This window comes from Uloborus diversus, chromosome 5, assembly GCF_026930045.1.
Source record: "Uloborus diversus isolate 005 chromosome 5, Udiv.v.3.1, whole genome shotgun sequence".
In the NCBI taxonomy this organism is placed as follows: Eukaryota; Metazoa; Arthropoda; class Arachnida; order Araneae; family Uloboridae; genus Uloborus; species Uloborus diversus.
Window position 1 is genome coordinate 140,091,089 of NC_072735.1, and position 23,072 is coordinate 140,114,160.

At 33.0% G+C, this 23,072-nt stretch overlaps 1 protein-coding gene across 1 annotated transcript in view; it reads left to right on the forward strand.

The window, feature by feature from the left end:
* Positions 1–22,152, forward strand: part of LOC129223166 (uncharacterized) — a 128,879-nt gene extending 106,727 nt beyond the window's left edge. Inside the window, exons 4-8 of the mRNA XM_054857734.1 lie at positions 12,697–12,840; positions 15,036–15,147; positions 16,932–17,119; positions 19,993–20,249; positions 22,102–22,152. Of these exons, the coding sequence (XP_054713709.1) occupies positions 12,697–12,840; positions 15,036–15,147; positions 16,932–17,119; positions 19,993–20,249; positions 22,102–22,152 (752 nt within the window). The remainder of the gene's footprint in view (positions 1–12,696; positions 12,841–15,035; positions 15,148–16,931; positions 17,120–19,992; positions 20,250–22,101) is intronic.
* The last annotated feature ends 920 nt before the right edge of the window (positions 22,153–23,072 follow it).

The window sequence follows — 23,072 nt, forward strand, 5'->3', positions numbered from 1 at the left end:
TAAGTAAACTTAATTACCTAGCGATGGAACCATTACCAACCTGATGGAACAAAAGTTGCCATCGGCAAGAGATGTTTCTCTGACTGGTGAGATAGTCTGCGAAAAGAGAAATGTGCTTTTGGGTGGACAAAGTAAACAAACTTCTTTTTCTCCAAACTGTCAACACCAATAGTCGGGGTTACTAATCGACTTCTCCCAACAAGTTGTCCCTCGATTACTTAAGATTTGTGTTTAATTATTAACTAACAGTACAACACATATTTCTTGCTCTTAAAAATAATTGCTTGAACTGATTTTTTGTTTTTAAAATAATTAGCACAACTTTTTCTCATCATTCAACAGACGGTAAGTGCTATGATACATTTTTTCTTAGATTCTTTTTTGATGTAAATTTACTTTTAGTTTCATTAAGTTCGAAAATATTTCCTTATTACTATAACTAGTTTGTATTAATCGGTGCTTGTCTTATATATTATCAATTTTTGTCCTACTATAATACCAAGATGTTGCTAAATTATTCTTAGTAAATTATATTCATGATTTGAGGTTTAGTATTTTCAATATATTCGTCGGGTACGCATTCTTTTGTATTGCTTAAATTAGTGTAGTATATTCAAAAATATATGTTATACATTGATAAAAAGAGCGATGTTTTAAAACATCGATGTTTGGAAACATCGATGTTTTTTGGTCGATGTTTCAATACCATCGATGTTTTAATTTCTAACATCGATGTTTTGAAACATTGACGTTTTGCCATCGATGTCGCACCTCTAAGTGCATTTTCAAATTTTACGAGCTTTTGTAATTTGAGTTAAATAAATACCTTTATGCATAAAAGTAAAATATGAAATAATAACGTCAAAGAGCGCAAATTGTAGAAAACTACAGACACGTGTTTCGGCGTTACAAGGAATGTCTTTTTTAATGCAAATAAAATGAGCTTAAAAAAGTGATGTCTTTTGCACAAACTGCAGTAATCTGCAATTTGTGCTTTTTGACGTTGTTATTTCTTATTTTACTTTTGTAGTTTGTTTTTAAGTACTATTGCATAACATTTGCATTTATTTTTCAATAGCAATGAGAAATTTAAGTATTTTGTTTTTTTATTGCTATAATGTGCTATTTTTGTGAAAAGGCGATATGATCAAATTTTGTTTTCTGTTCGGCCCCTGCCAATTTTGAACTCGAGTTTCTCCTTGAGTTTTGGTGGCAAATGTTTTAAATCTTGTGTGTTGGTATTTATATTTATTTCTCTAAATTGGGAGAGTGGACATATAAAAAAACTTAAATTTCTTATTTTTCACTATTTTTTGCCCTTACTTCAAGTTTTTCACATCTTACTCTGCATCTAATTTTGACATTTTTTTCAACTTGAAGTTCAAATCTAAGTCTAACGATTTCGAAACTACAGGTCTTGCAGGTTAAACGGCGACATGCTGTTGGTCTGTCTTGGGAAAAGAATGAAAATAACAGAACTGTCCAGTTAAAACAATTCTGCATGAACGTTCCTAAATTATCTGCTCATGACAATGCGAATGAAAGGATTAATGTAAACAAACATTTAATTGTGATTATGAATGTGTAACAATTTTATTTTACATAAGATAGCGCTTCTTTGGGAATGAACTGGAAATGTCAGAACTTTTCTGATAAAAAAGCTCAGCATAAGCTTTCCTATATTCTCTGCTCATGACGATATAAATCACGGGATTAATAATACTAGAAAAGTAAACTCCTAAATACCCAAACACATTCATTATGGGAAGATCATTTTCCTTTCTTAAAATTTTAACAAAAGACACAGGGAAAAATGTAAGTACAAATGTGACAAAAATCACTATCATCACTTTCAGAATTTTCAAATCTTTCCGGTTTTGTTTCTTGTCGATTTTCATTATTGTTGAAGTGACTTCTCTGATTTCTTGTGATGGCATTTCCGAAAGTCTGTAACTTTTGCGCAACCAGCCTCTTCTTTTATTAGTGAAGGAAAGGCCCCTTGGAACTCGCATAGGCATGCTGCTTTTGCGTATGGTTTCGGAAGCACGATGGACGACACAGTAAATTCTAGAGTAGCAGAAAACGAAAGTAAAAGATGGTAATATGAAGCCTAAAATATAATAAAGTGTTTTTGGTGATTTGCCATTAAGTGGCAAAATGGTACATGTCCCAACTTTAGGGTCGTAACCAAACCGTCCCCAGATTTCAAAAAGAGGGAAAATCCACGTCAGAGATGTAGACAGCCACATGACAGCGATCATGATAACTACATTAGCTGTTCTGTACACTTTTTGGTAGATATTCGGGTGCACAACAAGTATGTACCGGTTGATCGTTATAGCGATGAAACTTTCCAGTGACACGGCAAAGTTGGAGTATCGAATTAGAGGGAACAAAACGCAGAGCGAGTCTCCATAGCTCCACCCTCTTTCGAAGAAAGAAAGAGCTGACATAGGCATTGTGAAAATAGAAAGCAATAAATCAGCTGCACACAAGTTGATTATGAATGCAGTTGTTGCATTTCGAAGTCTTTTGCACTTGGCTAGTGCCCATATTGAAATAAAATTTCCAAAGATGCCGAAAATACTGAACAGAGTAAAACTAACAGCAGCAAAATCCATCAGTTCTGGGGGATATTCATTAAAAACACTACATGAGATCAGCTGGGTAGAATTTTGTAGATTTTGGGATCCATTACCATCATAATCTATATAAGTCCAAATCGTTTCATTTTCATGAACGGAAAAGTTATCTAGGCGCATTATTGTTTCTTTTCTCTTTTAAAATTCCAAGCTCTGGGTTCAAATGTTGTCAGTTTGATGTCTTGAACAAAAATTGCTTGGGAAATCAGTGAAATCGTCGATTGGTATGGAGCTTCGTTGAAACTACTTCGGCAGCTCCGACGATGACTTTTGCTTCATTGGTTCGGCTGTGAAAAAACTTACGTTAGATTTGTTAAAAGTTACAAAATCCAGTAATGTCAATAAATCTTCTACAAAAGGACAATAAACAAACAGAAACAAGTAGTTTAATATATTTTATTGTGTTTTGCTTCATATTTATGCTCGACCAAGCTTTAATATAGTTCTACAAGAGTTACATCTTGTGTACTTATACTTTTACTTTTTAGTATAATACCAGTCCTGTAAGTCCTACTTTTGTACCTAAAAAATATTTTTCACTCTAAAGAAACACCAAATGTTGTTGTGAAAGTTTAAAATTTTGTAGTCAAAGGAAAATAACTTTTTTTTTTAAACTCATTTTTAACGAGTCTTTTTTTGGTGTTACACACAATTTTTTATTTTAAGATATGACTCATTATAATTAAAATTTTGTAGTGAATTGAATCAGCCACTTTTATGAATCAAAATCTCAAAAACAGAACAAAACCTCGCATCAACATTATAAAACTGTCGGATATTTGAATCAATCATGCCACTGAACGTAAAAATTAAACTTTTTTCGCAATCACATGGTGCATCACTGAAGTCTTTTTACTCGTCTTCTTTTCGTAAAACTATGTCTTTCAAAAAGTGGTTTTTCTAACAGGGTAAGAAGGGGAAGGCGGATTGTTATGCACTTGTAGTGACAGTTTTCTCGGGGAAGTCAAACATAGAGTGAGACAGAGAGAGTCATTTTGTTTAGGTGGCATCTGTGCTCTAAGCTCTATCATCAGTAGCGTCAACATTGATGCAACGTGCAACCAATTCTGAGCTCTAAAGGACTATAGAATTTTTTATGGTAATTAAAAAAAGTCTAAATTAATTGCAGCCCCTTCTAAGCAATCAACAATAGATATTTTTTTCAAAGAACTCAAAATTTGAAATTTGTAATTGCTTTTTCGTTCTGCTTTATGGTATTTTTTTTTAACTATCCAAGAATGAGCATTTTAAACAAACGGTTACTTTTAACGATATTTCATCTTGTTTGATCTAAAGTGACGTAATGTAAATTTTATGTAGGGCTCCAGATGAAAAACAAAACTAATTTTTGCTTTATTGGATCAGCATGCTTTTCTTGACTGTTTCGAACAAGTTTGATTCATATATGCGGCGGTCACTGTAGTTGCAATGTATACCTCGTTTTATAGTTGGAGAACGAACGCGTGCACTAAACACAGCAAAAAGTAAGGAATAACTATATTTATTACTTATAGCAAGTAATAAATATACAAGGATGCCCTTGTTATGAACTCATCAGTCTGGAATGATGAATAACTTAGCTGGAGAAAGATGTCATCTCACTGAATTTAAGCCGGCCCACCAACTGGTAAATAAATTTATCTCACTAGTGAGAGCCTGCAAAGGTTCAATTGATAAATTAAAGGCAGAACTTCTGAATTTAGTAGTAAATTACTGTCCTTAAGCCAGGGCTAAGGCAGAACTACATGCACTACATCGACATTCCGGCTGTCACACCCAGAGACAGCAATTCTGTAATTGTTATGAACTCATCAGTCTGAAATAGTGGAAAAGTCTTTAGAATAAAATGTTCACAGTTAAAACATTGTTCTTAAACAGTACATTGCTTTCCTGATCGTTCTCATTTTTAAGAATGAGTGGTCATTAACTAGTTCAGTGACCACTCAGCTTTTGAAAGAGTTTTGGGAAATCGTAGCAATGTCTTTTTGAGTTTTTGTTTATTTTGAGATGGAAGATTAATTAGGGGTGTCTCTAAAAGATGTAACGACTTCCATACTTTATTATTATAACTTCCCTTTCCATTACAATTCGAACTCATTACGTGTTTCCTGTCAGTTTCTTGTTTTGCCGTGTGTGTGCTTCTTTGCTTCTTTTTCCTTGAATATTTATACTTCCGGAAAGCTTCTTTTAGATGCTATCTCTGCTTAATTTGTTTTTATTTTGTACTTTCATTCATCAATTATTTTGTACATACCTAAAAATTTTAAAAAACGACTAGGCTCTGTGAGGAGAAAAATCCCTGCAATAGATTTTAAACTTTTTCAAAGAATGTACTGGACTGTAACGGAATGGAACAGATTTCAAAAGCTAGTTCTAGCATCGTATTTTCATTTTATTTGAAGTTATGGAGGTATTTGATATTTTTTCACATAATACTCACTGCCAACGTGTATTGGTACTGAATGAATATTGATAGCCTTAAAATAAAAAAATATGTATATCTGTATGTTTGTGGGACGGAACGGGACATAGAAAAACTGCTCATTAGAGATCTAGTATTAAGTATACAATAAAAGTATAGGAATCAATAAACGTTACGCAGGGTTATGCAAAGAAAGTATACACAGGAAAATAAAGTATATTTTCAAAATTGGTTTGAATTTGTCTTTGAGAAAGTTTTCTAAAATGTAAGTGTCCAAACAGATCTTCCACTCACCATTTTTACCTTTCTGAAAAATCTTATTAACGGACAAAAAGAGAGCTTTTGTCAGTTTTTTATAAAATTCCCTTCACTTTAAATGTTTTTCTTCAAACTCTATGTAAAAATCTAGATTTGATGGGGAAAAAATTTTCATTGGGGTTTAGGTCTTCATGGAAGGCACTTAAAATTATAAATCTTTTAATAAAAATGCATCATTATCTCACAAATTAGAAGATAGTAGCAGACACCCTAACTAAAAGAAAAATAGATTTTAGCGGGAATTTTACATAATGAATGTACTGCTTTCTCAAGATTTTAACGAGTGTGATTAGATTTTTAAACTTTCTTCAAATAGTTTCTAGCTCAGGTGATTTTCAAAAAAAGAAAAAACAATAAGTTTATTTTAGCTAATTTCTCTATTGAAAATATTCTTTAAAAATTATCTCAATACTATCCATCACTTGTCAAAGCGTTCAATCTTTATTTGTGTCTGCATTTTCTATTATAATATAATAATTACACTAAAAATTCAGTTTTCCTTTTTTTTTCAAATTTTGAGCATACATTTACATGTATATATGTATGTGTTCAATTGTTTTTGTACAAAAGGGAGTGTAAATTCGCAATTTCCGACGTCACTTCCGTCAGTTTGATTCTAGAAGTACAGAGAGCGCTGTAAGACGCACACACATACACACAGGAACATTGATGCAATTACAGGGAAATGACGCAATTGATAACGTCCCACTTCCGCTTTTGGAGCATGATTTTTTAGATGCGCATTATTTCCCTCGAAATTGATAGAGCGGGAAAATCTTCTTATTAGCTTTTTGTCTATATTTACAGTAACTTTCGAGATACTGTTTCTAAGTTCGGCATTTTACTACCAGGGCGATGAATTCGCCTGTTCACACAGTTTATTTTCTAATGTATGGAACTTTATGCACGAAGCACCATTAGTTGTTTAAAATTAAATGACTATGTAGCGTGTACATTCTATGCACCGGTCATGTACACACACATACACACACACTCGCGTTAACAGACGAGTTTAAATCTTTAGAGACTATCAATAAAGCTGATCAAAAAGACACTTAAGTAGCCATAAGTTTAGTTGAGGCATACTGGTTAGTCATGTTTTCGTTTCAGAAACTGAACTTAAATGTTCTCTGAAGTTGAATTTTAAAATATACTAGAACTTTTTTTCAAAAAGAATGCTTAACTCAAAAACATATGCTTAACTCCAAAAATATAAGAACGTCACATATTTTCCTTCTACATTGGTTAAGTTATGTACATTTGTAATAAATATATAAAGTTTGATTTTTGCAATGGCGACAGCCAATGTATTATACAGGGTATTATGCAGTTTGAAAAAAAACGCCCCTACTTTGAATTGATATAACAGCAAAACTGTGTGAGATAGAAAAGTTAAACAAGTTGTATAATGCATCAGCGCTCTGGAATTTTTGATGCACCGGTTTTCGAAAATTGTTCAAACATTCAGAGAGTGCTGCAGTCAAATGTTTTTTGATTGGTGTATGGAAGTGCGCTTATTGAACAGAGGTTTATTTAATTGCCCGTATCGAGCCAGTTCGTTCGATATGGCTAACTTTCACAGCCGTAACATTATGCAATCTAACGGTCACATTACTGCTGTGAAAGGTGGTCATATCGAACCCATCGCAATGAGATTTAACCCCGTTGTTCATTAAGCACTTTCATACACTAATTAAAAAACATTTGGCTACAACGCTCTCTGAATTTTGAACTGTTTTCGAAAACCGGTATATAAAAAATTTCAGAGTGCTGGTGCAATATACAACACCTTTTCACCTTGCTATCGCACACGACTTTGCTGTTATGTCATTTAAAAGTAGGGGGTTTATTTCTCAAACACCCCATATATAAACACTAACATTTATCGAATTTTAAACTTCTCTAATTTTGTAAAACAAAACAACCAAAGTATAATGGAAAATCTGAGTCTTTGTTGCCAGCATTACCAAATGACGTGATATCTACTAAAAATGTATTAATAGATTGGGTGATTCTTTATGAAGAAAACAGTTCAATACGAAAAACAACCATCTTCACACGGAACCTATTGCTGTAGTACCCTCTGAAACTCCACCTCCTCCCTTCTACTCTAATATATTTACAAACATTGCTTTAAAGAACATCACTGCAATATTCTACTTGGTATATTGTGGTAAATTTGGTAGCAAGTTTCAAATGAGATGTTAAAATGTTAGGTTCTTATTTAAAAGTTAAAAGAAATTAAAACTACTGTTATAAATATAAGGAGGCATATTGCGTATCTAAATGTTAATGAATTAAGTTTTATAGACTAAAAAATTCCTCATAAATTGACACATTTCTCGTATCTCTAAAGTAAATATTATTCAAACAGAAAGGTGTATTCCCTATTTTTACTGTACTGTACCGTTAAGTATTAAATTCTACTGCTGTATTGTACCGTGAAATATTAAATTCTACAATTAATTTTCATCATCTGCCAAGTACCTAGCAAGTGTATCTTATTTTGGCATGAATTTTAACACTTTTATCACAGCAGTTATTTATAATAATTTTACTCAAATACGCACCATAGCCATTTTTACAATTAATAATACAAGAGCCTATAAGCGTAGATATTTCTCTAAAACTTCTAAACATATTTATAACTATTTGGTTATAAGAAGATTCAAAATCTTTAAGTTCTGTTTTTCTGCGGTTGAATCTTTTTACTTCTGCAAATCAATAAGAATGTATACTATGCCGTTTAACTGCATTTAAAGTATTTTCATCTTTGGAAAAATGTTTCTGTATACACGGTTTTTTTTTCCTGAGACCTTAAATGTTTCCTATTTGTTTCACGGAGGATATCCCTTAAACGAAATATGTCATATTTTTTCAGTGTATATCTTATCTTTATTTAAAGAATTTAAGTTTCTCTCTTTCGATAAGATCCCATATTTTATCTTCGTTTATCAACAAAGATACTTTTCATCAACAAATAAAAGCGTGATAATTGAGACACATCCTTGAAAACAAAAGTCTTTTTTTAACTATGTACTATTATTATCATAGTAAACATTATTACAATATTGTAAATAAGTATTACTATCACTTTTGTTATAATAATAAAAATAAAAATAGCAATAGCTATTATCTTATTATTGGTAGTAGTGCAGTAGTATTTTTCATTATTATCATTCTCATTATGATAACTGTTATTAGTATTTTTACTTTGGTTGTTATTAAAGGAAACATTTAAAAAATGTTATTAACAATAATAATAATAGTAATAATAATAGTAAAAAACAACAATAATTATAATAATAGTAACTTATCATTGTTATAATAACTACTATTATAAAAAATATTATTATTATTATTATCATTATTAGTGTTTTTATTATAAATATTATTATTAATATTTATTATTATCGTTCTCATTACTATGTTTTTTTATTCATTTTGCTAATACTTCTTTATCATTAATTTTTTCATTTTTACTACCAATATTGCTATTATTATTTAATTTGAATCGAGTAATTTCATTAAATAGAAAATTCTACTCTGTCTATAACATAACTACGTTGACGGGCTCCTTTCAATAGTGAAACATCGATAAATGGATATGAATGAAACACTTGTTAACTCTTAAATTCAGTAAACAATTACCAATGAAACATCAATTAAAAACCTTAAGTTTTTGAATAAGTTTTCTAACATCAAATAAATATTCTAAAATTGGCAACACAAAGAAAAAAAAACTTAAACAGATTATAACAAGAAGAAAATAAATCAATTTTTAGCAACAAGCGAGAAAGAAATGCAAGCAGTTGACACTTACTTCTTGATCAAATGCATCTACTTTCCAACTGAATATCGAGCAGATAGCTGCTGAAGCTGTATCTGTACGGGAAATCAGTTGATTCCTTTGAAATCCAATAATACTGAAATATTCTAGAACGTACGTATTTCTCACTCCACGAATTCGAACTTTTTTCACACTAAGATACTTCGGTACTTCAAAACTTATCTCTCATTTCCCTTTACTTATCAATTTTTTTCGTTCTTTAATTTCAACCTCATATCCGGTCGGAAGCAGTCGGGAAATCACGCTCCAGTGATTGAACAAAACTGTTTTACGCAGCGTGATTAATTATTTCGTCTGTACTAAAATGTAAGTAACTCACAACAAATAAAATGACTCGTTTGTTTTTTCCACTGCGCGGAAGATATCAGTATAGCTCAAGCTCCAAGTAATTGAAGAAATAATAAATAAAATACTTGAATGTGCAGTTGAGAGGTTAAACATTTTTTAGACAAAGGAAACTTTTCGTTTCTATTTTTCTATACTCTTTTTAACCCTTAATACAGTACAAACTCGTTTTTCCGGACTAATTAAGACCAAAGGCAACCCAGGTAAGCAAAAATCCGGATAATCCGGGTAAATGGGTAAAAAGCAAAACACATTCTTCAATGGGCAGACTTATCTTTTGTTACAGCAAGAAACAATGTTTTGTAACAAAGTTACTTAGTATTGTTTCTAACAAATACTTTATCATTTTATATTCAACTGCAGTGATATCAGACTGACGCTAAAAGAACGCCATGTTGTATACAGGATTTGGATGTTTTATCAATTTAAGACCAAACAAATGGCGTAATTATGGTTTTGTTCTTTATATCATAATTTAAAATTTTACTATTTTAGTAAATATGACTTTTTTTTTAACTCCACAAATTTGATCTGGATAAACGGAGAACGGATAAACGATATTCTACTGCAGGACTATTTTTTAAGTAGTGATGTTACCGTACTAATCAAACAAACAAAACCAGAAAAGTGGCGACATTCACTGGAGAATATTAACATTCACGTAGCAAAAACTTCGGCGAAATTCGGTCGATTCGCGAAAGTTCGAATATTTCCCGTGAACCATAGGTGAAAGTCGACATTATCCGATTTCGGTATTTCACTATAACGGATACGGTAAAGTGTTTCTCGATGCAAGATTGGTTCAAGATAAATTCATTTCGTTCAGAAAGTAAAAACGTCCTTGGTATATTATTATTGTTACGGTACCATATCCTCATATAACAAATAGCCGATGATCGAGTAACCCGTGTGTGTCAACAATGAAACTCGCGCCACGGCATGTTCACTTGATAATATGTTTTGGTAATGATTAACATTTCGATTTCTATTCCGAGTCACAACGGACTACAACTGTATTTATGTCGAAGACTGCATACTAAGTGCCTTGCCTCCATTATTTTTTATACCGATAGATGGCAGCACCATCACCGGATCGATCAGTTAATGAGAATTTAGAACTAGACCATGAGCTAATAGCTTGCTGGTGCTAGCACCCCCAGAGATATCGTTTCACTTGGAGGACATTGAGACCACGAGCATATTTAACGTCGCCCATTCCCCTTTAATGACGACGGTGGATCTTCGACCATCGAACTCAGGACCCTCCGGCCCCGAATCCGACACTCTACCGATCGGGCTACCACGGCCCAATGTTTAACATGAATTGAAAAGCTTTATTGTAACAAGGCTGAACTCGATCCAGCGACTTAACATTTTTGCTGGTACGACTATCATTTCAAGGGAATGACGAAACCAAAACAATTAACGCTATCTATTGGAGTTGAGGGTTAATCCACTAGTTTTAGGGTTAAAATTTCAACTATCAAGCTATCCCCAAACAGGAAATTGCTTCGTTCAAACATAGAAACAATTTTCACCCGTCATACCGTGGCGGCGATTATCTAGTAATACAGAAATGATGAAATGGTTAACCATGGACAGTTAAAAATTGATAATTTTGTAGGAAGTCTTTTTCTAACAGATTAAGAAAGGGTTAGATAATTTCCTTCTTTTGAAAACCCCAGCGAACGATCGATATAGATATGAACATAATGCATCTTACACCACTATTAGATTTTTTGATTGTCAACATGAAAGGCAAGTATCGATAGACACACTTTTATCAACACAAAGTATTGATATAATAGACATGAATTTTTAATGAAGTCACTATTTTGTATTTGGAGCATGGCGAGTTGCAGATTTGTTAGCACATGACCTCACACAAAGTTATTGATGAACGTAAACAACATTTTTGACATTATTTGCCGATGAAGTTTTTAGGTTTCTGGTGATAGAAAAAAAAACAGTGAGCATTTACATACGAAAAATGATATTCTTAAATTCAGGTAATTGTTCTTAAAAAACGAAGGATAAATTTGAATCATAGGGAGAAGATTTTAAAACAGTGGATATATATTCAATTAAAGAAGTCCTTTCTTTCTTCGTCCTTAATCTAAAAACCTTTCGGGTTGTTCAATTTTTACCCAAATCTGGATTCGCTACCCGGTAGACATGCAACGCCCAACACCATCCATGCTTACACCTATTGCAGAGGAATTCATGAGACTGTAGGATTACGAAATTAAATTTAGAAACAAAAATGTTTCATTTTGATTGAATGAAAAAGATTTCTCTTTCCAACTACATCGAGTTGGTTACTCTCATTGTACTTACGATCGTTATAAATAGCCATTTCTAAATAGCCATTCGTTCATAGATTCATAAAACAAAGGTGACCGATTCTTTGAAAGACGACATCCTCATGTGTATAATAGTGAACTCACTGATCGAGTAACGCTCTAACGTCAGCAACAAAGAAAAGTCGCGCCATAGCATGATAATTTGATAATGTTTTTTGGTAATGTTTGATATGCATGGAAATATTTTATTTGACAGGGCTGAACTGGATCCGGAAACTTAACTGTTTTACTGGTAAGACTCATTTTAGGGGAATGAAGAAACCAAAAAGTGGTCAACAGTTAACGATATGTACTGGAGTTTAGTGTTAATCCATTGATGTTAGGAGTAAAATTTTAACTATCAAAATATCACCAAACAGGCAACTGCTTTGTCCAAATGTAAAAGAAATTTTCATCCGTCATACCTTGACGAGCTATTTTCTAGTATTTAAAGAATATCCGTTGAGATAAACTGTCTTGGCAGTGCAGGACTACGACCATTTGGACTTGCCACCATGAGGTTAAAAAGCTACGCAATAGTTTCAGTCTTTTTATGCCTTACCATTTAATGAAGATTAATGAATTGAATATTATTTATTTAAATTAAACTATTTTAAGACAATGTATCGTTATTGATAAAGGATATGAAAGTATCAGGGTCAAAGGCTCGACTCCAAACTGTTGTGCAATTGCTCCCTGTGGGGGATGGAAGTAATTATGACCATAATCGCTGGAGGCATGTAATCTAACTTATTGTCTTTCTTTTCTCTTTTTCAGCTGCTCACTTAGGAGACAGCTGTGAGCATGACGACGCATGTGCCTTCTTCGACGACAATGCCGTGTGCCCTAGTGGCACGTGTCGTTGTGCCGATGGGTTTCGGGCGGCATATCACCACAAAGGAGCCGCGATTTGTCTTCCGGGTAAGCCCCTATGTAAGGAAAATATTTTCAGCTTTTTTTTACCCTCCTTGTAGATAGAAAGTGAATCTTAGCGCATTGTTAAACATCCTAGCTACGTTTATGTTGAGAAACAAGGTCGAAAACCTGTCTTCTGTATCTCAGTGTTTAAGTGCTAATTAAAATTCCCTATTGTGTAATAGTAATTAAATTTTAATTTCAGTTTTTCATATTAGATCACTTACACTCCTTTTAAAGTAGTGTCCTAGTTTTGATAACATCTTATTTGCTCAATACTTAACCTCTAATTTCGAGAATTAAGAGAGTTTCTTGAATTTCATCTTAAGTCCATTTATTCATTCTTGTATTACTGAATTGTTTTCTTATTTATTTATTCAAACATTTTTTATATTGTATTTATTTATTTGTTTATTTATTTGTTACCCGTTTATTTTCTTAATATTTTTATCTCCTATATTTTTTATTTATTTATTCATTCATTTGTATTTTCGAATTTTCGTTCAGTGCTTGATCATGAGGCCATGTGTTTAGATTACCACTATTCACGTTCACCACTCACTTCCTGCTCAGTGCTCACGGGACACTTTTGCAGTTAACAATATAATTTGTAGCCCCTCCCAACTGAGGTTAATTTGGGAATTCTAGAGAATTTTCAAAAGCCATTTTAAATGACCATTGTTCCTTCAGAAAGTATTGAGACGATTCTGTGAGCCAGTGAGGCATCAAAAGTAATTAAAAAAGTCGAAACCGAGGAACCAATTTCTTGATATATAGCGAAACCTGTATGAGTTGACCACCTGCGGTGCAGTAGGTATTTCAGCTCAACTTAGACAGGTGGTCAACTTATAGAGGTTGATATAAGACCAAGTCTGAACGTGACAAAAGCGGTCTCCTTAGACAGGTGACCGCTTTATCAATTTTTGATGGTTCAAAATTTGTGTTTTAAATAGAATAAATAAATAAGTAAATATGTCTCGTTCTTTATGGGTAGTTGCCCATGTAAGACACTAAACTCACTGTTGGTGCCTGAGCATGTGATTGGCGAATTTATATTTACCAAGCGTATTCACCAAGCCAAGGTTATATTCACCAAGGTCGATAAGAACATGGAAAAACTATTAGCAGTTCTTTAGATAAATTTGTTGTAATTAGTTGTAGCTTGTAACTGCGTACTTCATATTGCTATGCGTGTATATCCACATGTGAAATAGGATCTTGAAACGAACATCATTGTTATAGTTTACACGAAAAGACAGTTCAATACTCACGAAGCATCAACAAAACTATTTCTATTTTCCAAAATTGTTTTTATTTTCACACAATGCTCACCTGCTGTTAATTTCTATGCTTCAAAAGTTCTGATCGAATCATTTCCAGCTCACTAATGTCGTGCAACTACTTTCGATCCAGGAAACCGTACGGTAGTGTAATAATGAAAAAGAACTAAATGAGTAGCTTTCGTAAGAGAATAGGAATTCGTGTTTCTAGACTCACGAATTATTTGTCTTCGTGCCCCTGGAATCAAAATATGAAGTCTTGCAGCCAGCCGAAACATTTAGAGAAGTCGCCAAATTTGAGATGTTTCAGTGAGCAATGGAAGACATCTGTCCCACGCTTTGCCGCTGGAAGTCCAGACTTCTGCCACAAGCGGAGGGTGAAATCGAGTGGCACCTTCAATTTCTCGCCAAGTCTTTAAATATCGCGCTTTTCTGAAAATTTTGGCAGACTTTACACGTTTATCTCAATAACATTGGTGAAGGAAAGTAATTTTTGTGCCAAAAAATGATTGAATATGTTTTTTCAATTACTACTAATTTAAATGTTTTTCATTATTTCACTATTTGTGTGGTTCCCTGCTAATTCTAACAAGATTTTACTTTAGTTAACTTAACTATCATTTATATTTTTATCAAAGGAACAAAAGCATCAAAAAGACTGCAAAATCCTTTCGTACTAACGTACATTAAATGTTTACAACTATTATTTTAGAAAAAAATATAATAAATTTTCAAACGAAGTAAACGATCACAGTTAATATCATAAAACTCCAAACTTAATAAACTTAACAAATTCTGTATTACTTTTATTTATACTTGTAAATTATGTCAATAATATTTTGTGCATTTAAAACTGTATTATTACAATCAGTAGTAATGCTTTACGAAGTCAATTTGTGTGTTGTGGTTTGAATGTTTCAGCTGGTCCAGTAACATTTTTAGAGGACAGCTACATGATGACAACTATTAGTGCCGTAGCAGGAATGGTTGTCTTCACAGCACTGCTTTGTCTCGTCCTCAGGTTGTTCAGCAAGTAAGTTGGACCATTTAAGTGAATTTAAGCTCCATCTCACGATTGTTGGCATTCATTTTCGAATGAACCAACTTCAAAATCGATTGAAATCAAAATAAACCAACTTTGCTGAAATCAAGCATTGTAGAAACGTGTTTTATTCGCGAAACATCCTTGTAAACAAATGAAGCATCATTTGCTAACAATTTTGAAAGCGTCTTGTACTTTATATATATAAAATTTTATGTTTGTAGTTTATGGAATTTCATCACTACTGAGGCGGACTGTATGCAAAAATAACTTCCAAATCATTTCAGATGAAATTTTTTTACTGATACATTAACATGAAAAAGTGTCCCTCCCTTTTTTGGTACTAAATTCAAAATATATCGGAACAAAACTTCTACATTCGAATTGTATATGTAAATGTGTGTTCTTTATTTTTTTAGAAATTTCAAGCCTATTTTTTTTTTTTTTTAATTTTCCTACCAGTTCAAATGTGCGATTTAAAAAATATATATATTAACTTGATTCTTACTTTCTAATTTAATTAGAACATCTTTAATTAACTCTGAAATTAAAAAAAACGGTACAGCAATGTTTATTTGTTTATAAACTGCCGTTTTGAGACTTTTCTGCTCCGTTAACACATTTACTGCGTTTTGGAATGTGCACTTTTGATAGCTGATTCTGATTTAGTTGACTGTTTTACATACTTAGTCGTTTTGTCTACAATTTCCTTCATCGAATTTGGCACAACATTCATTCGGATCATCAGGATGTGCAGCCCCCACCCCCTTCGGTGGGATTTTTTTTCCTTTTTTTTTTTTGTTAAATTCGGTTTAGTTCTTTTATTTTGTTCTGATGGAATTCGTTTCAAACGTCAAATTTAGTAGAATTGAAACAATAACTTTTTTTTAGTAAGTTTCAAATAAAATTCTAAACTTTTATTGACATGATTGGTAACGATTTTATTACTGGCAGACATGGAGAAAAAACTTAATTCTATTCGTTAAGCATCTATTCAGTCTCTATTCGTTAATAAACAAACTGCAAAGTGTTCCTAAAATAACGATCCATTCCCAAAATCGGCAAGTTTAGTGAGGAAATCGAATACATGAATGGAACAAGCAACATATAAATAGAAATTCAATGAAGTTTAACATGTTAATCCTGCATGTCAGCGCACTGAGACCAACGTTCCACCATTGAACGAAACATATCCTTTAGTTAACCAGCTGTGATGCTGCTGATTGCCCCCACAATTCTCGCACACACATCATGATGACTTGTGGCTTTAACCCTATGCACGAGGACTCTGATGAAACTACAAGCGAATAATTCAACAGGCGTTCAATCATGTACATTCATTAGATTGGTGGCTGGTTTTGTGTTTTCACAGGTACAGTTAACGCACCTCTTGACATGTTTTACTCCCCAATTTCAGATGACAATGGCTATTCTTTCTTCTAACGAGAGCATTTCTTCAAACACTTGAAAAAGAAATTAATACAATAGCGTTTATGGAAAGGGATCGTTATTTTTTAAGCGCCCTGTACTTGCAATTGATTTCAGTAAGCAAGGCTTTTAAATGGATTTCCAATCTTCGTCTGGATTTTGCCTTTCCAACTAGCATATTTTACTAGTTTTGACTACTACTTTTTCTTTTCCGTGTCTGTTGGAAAACTTTAATATATTGAAATTTTACCTGCGACTGGCCGCTGGATTCATTTTAATATGGAGTCTTTAAATTTTTAATTTAATATTAGTTTTTGTAATAATTTATTTCCTTCTTTTGTCTTAAGGGCCCGCTTCAACCGTCCGGCGGATCGCATGGCCAGTGCGGCCTCTCCCCCGACCATGATGTCCGCCTTCACGGGCAGCCGCATCCTCGACTCGCGGCGGCCCTCTCGCAGCTCTGCCGCCAGCACCGACTACCTGCCGGCCTCCAGGAGAGCCAGCTACAGCATGCTCGCACCCCCCTCCAGCCTAGGTGAGTTTCTGACTCTACATAATTCTTTTAAACAATTTCCCACGGTTGCTTGACCTCGTTTTCAGTTAAAGGTTTAAGCATCAAAATCAACTCAATCCATTTTTTTTAATTTTGCAGGAGAGATAAATAAATAAATAAAACATTTCACACGCTATCCACTTATTTTTTTTTTTTCAAATGATTTCCCCCTTTTTTTTCATTTTAATAACATTTGGTGAAAGACTTTTTTGTTTTCGTATTTTTAATTAGTAGTATTGTCTAACTATAATTGACAAATGAGTTGGTTTTAACTAGAAAATCGACCTTTTAAAAGAAAAAATTAAATAAACTCAAAGGCCTAATTTCAATTTTATGCCACGCACTATCCAGTTCAATTAAAGGCGTTAGTTGATTAAGCAGTTTATTATCATATTGCTGTTGGTATTACCCGTAATATTTGACAGCAGCTATAGGCAAAAGAATGAGTTGAGATTGAAATAACGTAAATCGGTATTTAAAAAGAAAAAAAAAATCCACACAAAGTCCGACAAAGTTAATGTAGTATCTTAATTTTATGCCTTGTACTATCTTGTACAATCAAAAATGTGAGTTGATGAAGCAGTTTGTTTTAACATTGTATTATTACGTGTACTATTTTACAGCAGTCATAGACATTAGCATGGATTGGCCTGGTTTTAAAATAAAACTAAGTTTCTGATCGAATTGAGACGGATTAATTTCAAATCACTGCATGGCGTGACAGTATCGACAAAAAGATTCAATTTATGAAAAAAAGCACTTTTGAAAATTTATGGATTGAGCTGGTTTTGAAGTAAAACGGATCTCTAACTTGATTGACACGAATTAGTTCCAAATCACTTCCTGGCAGGCAAAACATCAAGTTATGAATAAAAGTACTTTTGAAAATTCATGGATTGAGTTGGTTTTGAAGAAAAACGGGTTTTTAACCTGATTGAGACGAATTGGTTCCAAGTCACTACGTGCCATGCAAAAACATCAGGTTATGAAAAAAGCACTTTTGAAAATTTATTGCTTGAGCTGATTTTGATAATAAACACTTCATTTTAATCTTGTTTCAATTTATGTTTTGAATCACGTTATTCGGGTACAGAACAGACAGGTTAGAGCTGTTCACAATTATTGCTTTAAAAAAAAAGTACTCCGTCCCAACCATCAAATTTTAATAAGGGATATTTCAGTTATTGCGCCCATACAACGTACCAACAAGAAATTAATGCTGTAACAGAGCAAGAATTGTTGTTAGGAGCTCTTGCGCGTCTGACAGTTAAAAGTGACCTAGAATATTTGTTGTTGAGGCTCTGTCACTAAGTTTTGTTGGGACTCCATGAGAGAAACAACTAAAATCATTTTGTTGTCCCGGACATTAAAAATCCGAACAACAAATCTTGCTCTGGGACGATTTTAGTTGTCGCGACCATGATTACTTGCATGATACTGGCTATGTCATATCCACAAGTTCTATGTTTTCAACAAAGGGTCAACTTGCTGTGATAATGATGGTCTAATGTTTATAAATAGGATAAGATGGGAAAATGAATTTTATAAATTGATGAGGTCATTATCTATATGATCAACTTGGCATGCACGCAAGGGATTCTTTCATTCTTTTAGTAAAATATGAAATTTATTTTTAAGTATTTCTTGAGTAAGTATATACTTGTCGATCAGTCAAGGGTTAAAAATGCATGCAAAATTTGAAATTTTACGCGTACAAAGGCACGAGCATCTCGAGTGCAGTATAGTTTTCAATCCTTCATATATTGAAATATTATGAAATTCTAAACGTTTCACGATGTTTGGAAACTAAGTTTAAAATTCATACATATTAAGGCTTCTAAAAATCTTCTGATGCATTCAAGAAAAAAAAGTCTTCCAGCGTTTTAAGATTACTATAAAACCAATAAAGTCTTCCAGCCGTTTTAAGATTACTATAAAACCAATAAAGTCTTCCGACGTCTAAAATTTTCCCTCTAAAATAAAAAAAAACTTCCGGTTTCTAAATACTTCTACAACAAACCATTGTTCGGAATAGATTAAGAGTACCAAAGCGAAAAGTCATTCTCAGAAGCATTTAACCGATGTAATTCAAGGTTCGTTTTTCCCCGAAGAAAATAAGCACTAAATCAACCGCTTGAAGTTTCATCGTTCCTCCAGTGGCTCAACTCATTTCCGCCGAGTTTTTTACGAGTTAGACTCGACTAGTCAAAGGTAACCATCGTTTCAATGACAAAACTCTGTTGCTAAAACATTGCATAACTACTTGGAAAAGAAGTGGGGGAATTGCCTAATTTCATACAAAAGAACTGCTGTTTCAACGATCTATTTTCAGGCACGAAATAACCCGAAAAGTGAATAATTAGCAAAAATACACTTGGGTTGAAAAGTTCTGGAACTGAGTTTTTATGAGTTTTATTTAAATTAAACCTTTATTCAAAGTCGTGTTTGAACAAAACCTTACGGTAAATATGAATTTCTTAGCAAATAACCTGATAGTATTAAAGAGTCGAGTTTTGTGACGAAACTTACTCGCGAATCAACCAATGATTGTGTCTTTAACTCATGTGAAGATAATTTATGATTGATGCAAACCTAACTTGGCAAAATTGTGAAGCCTACGCGAATTCTCCAGCACTACAACGATGCCAGGTTAGGTTTCAGTCTGAATTTTTTTCATGTATTTTACATGGTTCCTTTCAAGAAAGTTTACTCCGACCCGAGAAACTGTCCCTCTAACCAAAATGTCAGAGTATAGGTTTAAGTACAAAGCTTAGGTTTTAAAACTTTTTAAATATTTATTCGTGCATGTTGTTAATGGTCTTTCTGCATTGTGTCAAACACTCATCATTTTCCAGGTTCCCGCCGCGCTAGTTCTACATCTGTTCGCTCCCAACTGTCTTTCCGAACGCAATCGTCTTTCAGAGGCTATCGATATTCCAGAGAGACCGTTCGAAGAGCGATGTCCTCCCCGGCAGACTCTTCCCAGCAGTTTCCACCCAGCCCCTGTAAGATTCCCAACCACCAACCGCCTCAGCATCACCATCACCACCACCACCACAATCACCACCCGTTACACCATAACAGCCCAGTTGACGAAGATGACATCCTGGACGTAAGTCAACCATCGGTAATTGCATATCAGTTATTAATATCATGATTTGTATTCGGACTTGACATGCTAGTTGAGATGGTGCCGTCAATTACCTCCAGAGCTGTAGTTAGAACGATGAACGAAAATGACATTCGGAGCATAAGTGAAAATAAAGTGATTATTTCGTTTTGTAATGGGTGGTTCTCTCCAAATAGACCAAAAAGAATCCAAGAATTTTTTGTCTGTTAACATTGTTAAAAGACATGATTAGTACCCAGAACCGCTGTAGCATATCTTCTTGAGATATAGCAGCCACAATTCAAACAAAAGTTTCAAAAAAAAAAAAAAAATGCAAACATCGCTATCTTTCCAATTGAGTTATTTATTGACAAAAAAGGTTTGGCAGAGTTAGAAAAGAAAATTATGTGAAAGTGTATGCCCATTAAATTTCAAATTGATTCCATTGAATCATTTTGCATCACATGTTTTTGGACGATTCAAATGCAAAAGTTCTATTGGACCATTCCGCGAAACAGTCATCCCTTTGTCCCGCACGTGGCGGTTCAGAGAGCAATAATTTAAAGGGGCAATGCCGAAATTTTTTGCTTAAAAAATCACACATAAGTTTGTACTTTTTTAAGCAGAAAAAATGTGTTAATTAATATTTTAAAGTATTATTTTTAATGAAATATATGAGGCGTCACGTACAGGACAAAATGACTGTTTTCTTTGGAATGGCCCTCATTAGAGTGTCTATTAGTTACTGAAACAACGATTTATTTTTCCATTTAGTTAATATTTTAATAAAAAGCTTACATATTGAAAATGTACTTATCTTTAAGAATGCGCTTATGGGCATTTTAAACATAAATCTATGTCGGATAAATTATCTTTCAAAATATAGATATGAATAAATGAAAAAGTTCTGTGCGTTCGATTTTCGTTGGTTGGTTTATTGGATTTTTATGGCACAAGAGCCCTTGAGGGCTATACTGCGCCAAACGATTTTTTTATTATTTACTATTTATTTTTCATTTAGTAATAAGTCAAAGTAAGTAAGTAAAAGTAAAAGTAAAAGTATGCATATTTTTAAGTAAAAAGCATAAACGTTCAAGTATTAGTATTAAAAAAGGACAATCTTAAAAACACATAAACGTTAAAAACATATAAGGAAAAATGGATGAAGCAATATCTTGAAAAATAAGGAAAGGACGAAAGGACGACGACAAACACCAAATTAAAAAGAGAATGCCAATTTCCTGGTGGAAGGAGTACAAATTGCGATGGGGTGGGTCCCCCAGCAAGTCTTTCAAAGATGGATTAAAGTCATTAAAATATTTAAAACGTATTTGATTAAAATTTGGGCAGTTGCATAAAATATGCAACACCGTCTGGTTGGCGTTAGATTTAATACAAGTTGGACCTGGTTCACGGCATACGAACGTTCGATTTTCGAAATTCAATGAAGAAAAAACACAGTGTGATGTTAAATAACCGAACTTTTTAGTAATAAACGAAAATAAGCGTGGCTATATGTTTCAAAGCTAATATTTATTAAAAATAGGATCTATTTAACCTTATACAACGCTTTGAACGGTCAAACAATTTATCCATATACTTTTTTAATTCGATTTTAGAAACTCTTTTGCAACATGCCACGCTGATTGGACAGAAGGTATATGTGTGTAAAAAGTTTCTTTCATTGTGTTTTCAGTTTCTGTAACATAAAATAGTCATTGTGATAGATCAAGCAAATACGGAAGATGATCAAGGAAAAAAAAATCTATTTTCTGTTGGACTGATTTATTTCGTTAAGACTGAATTTATGTAATGTCAAAATCTTATTTTCTGATTTATTTTTTTGTCTTTTCAGGATTCACCTGTTCCAACAGTAAACGTAAATCACCTAAGCAATCATATATAGAACTTAAGGAATATTGTTCGACTTGCCCAAAAAACAACTATTTTATCAAAATAAATATCAGTGAGTTTTTAGAAAACGCAAAATATGCTTCAGTAAAAGGAATACACTCAATAGGAGGTGAAGAAGAATACTGCAACATAGACAATACTCTACTACGAAAGCTCTCTGAATATCAGTGCGACCATAGAGTTTCAGAGTGATAGATTATAGTAGATTGTGCAGATTTACTATAATATTTTTGAAAGGAGATTCTGTAATTATTAAACTCATGTTAAATACTCAACTCATCACATAGCTATTAACCCTTAAAATTATTCACTGTGGTATGCGGAAAAAACTGGTGGTATGCAGTTCGAAAAAAAGAGACATTAGATACGTTGTTTTTTATACATATCCTGTCTGGAACAAAAAAAAAAGAAGTAATATGGTAGAGTCAATTTTTACCACATAGTTTGAAAGAAGATGTGAACTTACATATTCAACATCATAATATGTACTTTCTCCAATTCATTAATGCTATTACTGAATTTCTGGAAATTTTTAAGCTATGAAAATTTTAAGGGCAAATTGTATAGGTATTCACAGATTCTGATGCATGGTAGAAAAATGGAAGTAATTGATACTGAACAACAGCTTTTAAAAATCTTGAAAAAAATATAATTAAAAAATAGGTGAATATTATGCTTTTATAAGCGGTTTTAGCATACAAAACTTCGTTTTCAAGTCATTTTTAGAGCTCTATATCCAGTGGAACCGTAACAGATTAAATGCATGTTATGAAAAAAAATTAATCATTCTTGAAAATATTCAGTAAAGCTATAAAGCACAAAAAGTTGGGGTTAAAAAGTTCTCCCCCTTTTTTTTTTTTTTTTTTAATGCAAAAGATGCAAATTTTTAGGAGAAAATACCTGCATTAAAAA